General features: G+C 37.3%; 1 protein-coding gene across 1 annotated transcript; it reads left to right on the plus strand.

The window, feature by feature from the left end:
• Window positions 1-844: 844 nt before the first annotated feature.
• On the plus strand, window positions 845-4358 carry LOC137837895 (protein indeterminate-domain 14). Its single transcript, XM_068647064.2, has 3 exons — window positions 845-1742; window positions 1980-2379; window positions 3217-4358. Exons 1-3 carry the CDS (start codon window positions 1631-1633, stop codon window positions 4106-4108), a joined length of 1404 nt encoding a protein of 467 aa, XP_068503165.1. The 5' UTR covers window positions 845-1630; the 3' UTR covers window positions 4109-4358.
• Window positions 4359-5379: the final 1021 nt, after the last annotated feature.

A 5379-nucleotide genomic window follows, 5' to 3' on the forward strand; every position in this document is an offset into this window, starting at 1 on the left:
TTACATCCTCATTATCACCTTTATAAAAGCTGCTTCCAGTGAAATTAATAACACCTTCTGCACACTTACCACTATGGGTACTCTCGTCTATAACCCCCTTCTCCCTCAATCTTCAACACATACTCACCATCAAAATATTAAATACTCTTCATAATTTATATCTCAATAAACTATCCTAACTTTAATTCATACAACAACCTTCATTTATTCTACTATAATTAATCAATCAATGAACAAATTTAATACTCAAATTCTTCTCTCTATTCCACTACCCCCACTAAATTTTACTCATACTTCAAAGTTTACAAATACTTTTTTATTAATTATTTTCATTTTTTACCATTATCTTGTGAAAAAAATTAAATTATTAGCATATTCTTAGAGAAAATAGTCTCTATTGACAATATAAAAGCTTTTATATCATTATTCAATGACGAATAATTATATTATCTTTCTTAACTTCTCTAATATAATATATTAAACTAATCCTCTTTATTACTAATAAGAAGGTGAAATTTAAACTTAACTCAATTTTTTTTTAAGAATAATATTAGCATCCACTGATTATGAAATGTCTTTAAATTTTCAAGTATTGTTGTTTGAGTGACTTTTTGAGCAGCAAAGTTTCTACTAAACAAGTAGTTTTTCACAGTAGTGGAAGGTGTATCAATCCTTATTAAACTCACACCAGATTTTGTATTATGGATTAAAAATTATATTTAGAAATTGATAAGTTGCATGATGAGGAAGTAATTGATTTTCACTTTTATACACATAAATATATCAGTGAGGTTCTGTTCTTGAAGAAAGTATATATATATAACAGAAACTCCATTATTAAGTTAGTGTAATAATTAGAGAACAGGGATTAGAATGTGTGTGTGTGTGTGTGATGTTGGAGAGAGAGAGGAAGAGTGAGAGAATAGGAAGCTTACGTGTGTATTGGGGGGCTTGGCCTGTATTTATGCATGCAAAGCAAAAAAATTTACTGTGTGAGGAAATTATGAGGGTTTTGTTTCCTTGTGGGGATATTTCTTTTTCTGTAATGGAGCCCATTGAGCTGCTTGTGGGATCAAGTTTCGAGCATTGTGATTGGGTCTCACACACACTCTCTTTTTGAAAGTTTATTAAGGAGGGCTATTACAGACAATCCCTGCTGAAGATGAGGGTTGGAAGCAAAGAGAGGAACCCAGAGAGAGAGAGAAAGAGAGAAAATAAATAAAGCATTCTCATAGAAAGAAAGAAAGAAAGAAAGCTGATGCAAAAGCTGAAAGTTTAAAAGCAAGTTAAAAGAAAGCTGAGGAAACCGAAAGGAAGAAGAAAAAAAAGAAAAAGACCCTTTTATTTTCCCTTCTCTCTTCCTCTATCTATCTATGTCCTCCTCCTAGGCCTTGTGTACCTCTTTCTCTTTCTCTCTCTCTTCTCTCTTCTCTCTTCTCTCTTCTCTCTTCTCACTTCTCTCTTCTCTTCTCTTCAATGAAATGATCTCTTCTTTCTCTTCTTCCACCTTACTTAATTCTATCACCAACATAGCCTCAGACACAAGCATAGCCACTCCTTGCTTCTCTTCTTAGGCCTTATTATCACATATTATAACCACATCATCAAACCACTTCTCATAGAGTGTACCATGTTAGCGAATAACTTATCTCCATCGTCAGTTCCCACTTCTGAGCCTTTTCCCTGCACTGAAAATGCCACTGCCACCAATAAAAGGAAGAGAAGGCCCGCAGGAACACCAGGTGCACAATTATCATCCATTTTCGCTACCAAATCTGCTCCCTCACTCTTCACTTTATTCACTTTTATCAATTCCATCAAAACCATTCAGAACCTATATTATATATATAATCCAAACCACGTTCGTGTTTTTCAGTAATATACTTGTAATACTTATACCTTATCTGTGTGGCTCTCAAAGAAGATATATATATATATCTGATAATGGTAATTGATTATGGTTTGTTGCATATATGCAGATCCAGATGCAGAGGTGGTGTCCCTGTCGCCAAAGACTTTGTTGGAATCGGATCGTTATGTGTGTGAGATCTGCAACCAGGGGTTCCAGAGGGACCAGAACCTTCAGATGCATAGGAGAAGGCACAAGGTGCCATGGAAGCTATTGAAGAGGGAGACACCAGTGGTGAGGAAGAGAGTGTTTGTGTGTCCTGAGCCAACCTGCTTGCACCATGATCCTTGTCATGCTTTGGGTGATCTTGTTGGGATAAAGAAGCATTTCAGGAGGAAGCACAGCAATCACAAGCAATGGGTCTGTGAAAGATGCTCCAAAGGCTATGCAGTGCAGTCTGATTACAAAGCACATCTCAAAACCTGTGGTACCCGGGGCCACTCCTGTGATTGTGGCCGCGTTTTCTCAAGGTTCGTTTTCTTTATTGTATTCATTCATTATCACATATCAAACACTTCTTTGATTTCACACAAGATTACAAGAGATTGATCTATCTAAGAGTAGCTATTTCATGTGCTATAGAAGGTTTCTTTTTGTTTTCTACTTTCACCATTTTTGAATCTCGTGACTGTGTATCGATTGAGCAGATAGAACTTGCGAGGGTTCTTGTTTTACTTGGGATTTGACTTGAAAGAAGGGAAATATATTTTTTGGAATGGAATGTAAAGTGAACAATGGAAGTAGAAAAACTAAAGGCATTTAATTAAAATAAAAAGAAAATAAAATATTTGACTGATGGAACCTCAATCCATTTTTTTTTCACGAGCTAGTACTGTTCATTGACAGTTGGGGTAACACGGTTTCCAATGCTCCGTTTTCCGTTGGTCGCATACATAATAACTGTTGTGTGTTTCTACAATTGCATTCCAACACCTTTAAGCATCTCTGTGTTTTGTGTGATCATTCGTTCATACGATTAACATGGTTGCATTTTCTTCAATCACCACACTGCATCACAACAAATCCAAGAAATGCCATGAATTCTTGACTTTCTTTTGTCCTTTATTTAGTGGAAACTGGAACCTCTTTCCCCACCATTTTTTAAAGACCTTTTTCAACCACCTTTTATCTCCACTTTTTCCCTTCTCTCCTTTTCTTTCTTCCTTTACATGTTTTTCCTATATAATGCTCATCTTAGCACCCACAAGCAAGAATCATTATGAAAAACTCTTTTGAGTGGTTCAATGCAAATAGTATAACGCTAACAACTGTTTGTTTGTATGTCTATATTCTTTCTCATCTCATAGGGTGGAGAGTTTCATTGAGCACCAAGATGCTTGCAACATGGGGAGGCTCAGGCCAGAATCTCAGCCACTTCAACCCTCCGCGTGCCTCTCTAGAACAGCCTCAAGCCCAAGTCCTTCGAGTGAAACCAATTTCAGCACAGCTCCTTGGCCAACAAGAATCATAATACCAAAGCCAACAGAAGCACCCACAATTTTCATGAATAACCCTACTGCTGCTATCACCACTGCTGAAACCTCATCCAAGAACAACAACAAACTCCACCCCAACTTGGATCTCCAACTCTCAACTCCAACCACCACCACCAACAACAACAACAACAGTTCAAATGTTGCAAACCCCATTGATGCTCTAATATCAACATCGTTATCACCTAAGAGGGATCACCGTGAGAACCATTCAACCCATCTGCAACTCTCAATTGGGTCATCAGATGTGAGTGAGAAAAACGAATCAAACAGGAACTCATCAGAGAAGAGCAGCAACAGCAACAATGCGAAGCAGCCAAACATGGCCTTATTGAGGGTTCAAGAGCAAGCAAGGGAACACTTGAGGATAGCCATGGCTGAGAAAGCATATGCTGAGGAAGCAAGGAAACAAGCCAAGAGGCAGATTGAAGTTGCGGAACAAGAGTTCACAAACGCCAAGAGGATAAGACAACAAGCACAAGCCGAACTCGACAAGGCCTACGCCTTGAAAGAACATGCAATGAAGCAAATCAACTCCACCATGCTCCAAATCACATGCCACGCTTGCAAACAACAATTCCAAGCTCGAAATGCAACCCCCGACGAGAATTCCTTGGTGTTGAGCTACGTGTCTTCTGCTATAACCACAGAAGGAGGAGAAGTTGAAAACGATAATGCAAAAGATCACGCCAAAGACAACAACTAAATCTACTTAGAGAGAGATATAATCTTCTTCATCAACGCCATCTTTCTCTCTAAACTTTATTCTGTATTTTATTTTTCTATGTCCTCCTTTATGGGTTAATACTTAATACCCTTTTTTTCAAATGCAACGCTAATATCTTTGTGAATTGGTATACCAAGTCAAGTGAAGGTGAGTGATGTTGATTATGTAAGTGGGAGTATAATAGCGCACGTGATGGAGAAATTAAAGAGTGTAATTCTTCTTCGTGAAACTTGCAGTTTATTGTGCCATGTTATTTGTTAATTAAATTTGGTATAAAAGAAGACTATCATAAAAGGTTTAATTACATAACTAAGTTTTTATTCTTTGTTTTCCTTTTCTAGCTATTAATTACTATTTAATATCGTCCGTGGCGTAATGATTATGGCCTGAGCGTGCGTATGTATAGCATTGTACATATGATGTACAATATGTAATGGTATATATATACACACATTGTACTTACAAACTAATATATATATATAGGTTGTTTGAGTTTAAATATACATATGTAGTGAGTATTATAAGTGTAGGTTTTCTTGGTTTGCTTATAGCATTGCAATGAATAAGGGGTCAGGGAGAAGACTGAAAATTTGCTACCCTAAAGTTTTGGTTGTTTTGGATTTTGTGTTTGGACTATGTGTAGATCTTTGTTGGGTAGGGCAGAAAACGGAGAACACTGTTTGATGAGCATTAAAGAAGTGTACTGACAAAAATAAAAAGGGAGACCAAATGCTTCAGAAAGAAAATGAATACAAGGGCAGTGTCATAGTCATTCACTCTCACTCATACATTACATGCATACACATATATATCCATAGAGAGAGAGAGAGAGTGTGTGTCCTTCCTTTTGGGCTGTGCAACTATTCTGGCGACTTATAAATGTGAATGAAAAGCAGCTTGCATGTTTTTCAGTGCCACTCTTGTAAGGGGTTAATGACAGTGCAGGGACTCAGTCGTCCCTCTCAAAGGCACACAGACACAAACAAACGCTATTCATGATGATCACCTTCACGTCTCTTGCATAAGAATCAGAGCCAAGTGGGCGCAGCACAGCAGAATTAAGGCAGAACCAGAACCACCAGCATCTTTCCATATATGCAGAGACCATTCAAACCCTCCCACTTTCAAAGCAATTGCCTCTACTGTCAAAATATAACAAACCCAAAAAAATTCCAAAACCAAAAAATATTAAAACGACAACACATTGTCACATTCATATACACTCCAGTTCTTTCTAACGCAGCATATCC

Source organism: Phaseolus vulgaris, chromosome 4 (assembly GCF_051622355.1).
Source record: "Phaseolus vulgaris cultivar YP4 chromosome 4, ASM5162235v1, whole genome shotgun sequence".
Taxonomy (NCBI): domain Eukaryota; kingdom Viridiplantae; phylum Streptophyta; class Magnoliopsida; order Fabales; family Fabaceae; genus Phaseolus; species Phaseolus vulgaris.

Excerpts from the sequence above, each read along its gene's own strand:
- LOC137837895 (XM_068647064.2), top strand. The coding sequence starts at position 1,631 with ATGTTAGCGAATAACTTATCTCCATCGTCAGTTCCCACTTCTGAGCCT. Across the intron at positions 1,743-1,979 it reads AAGGCCCGCAGGAACACCAG|ATCCAGATGCAGAGGTGGTG; the intron begins GTGCACAATTAT and ends GCATATATGCAG. Across the intron at positions 2,380-3,216 it reads TGTGGCCGCGTTTTCTCAAG|GGTGGAGAGTTTCATTGAGC; the intron begins GTTCGTTTTCTT and ends CTCATCTCATAG.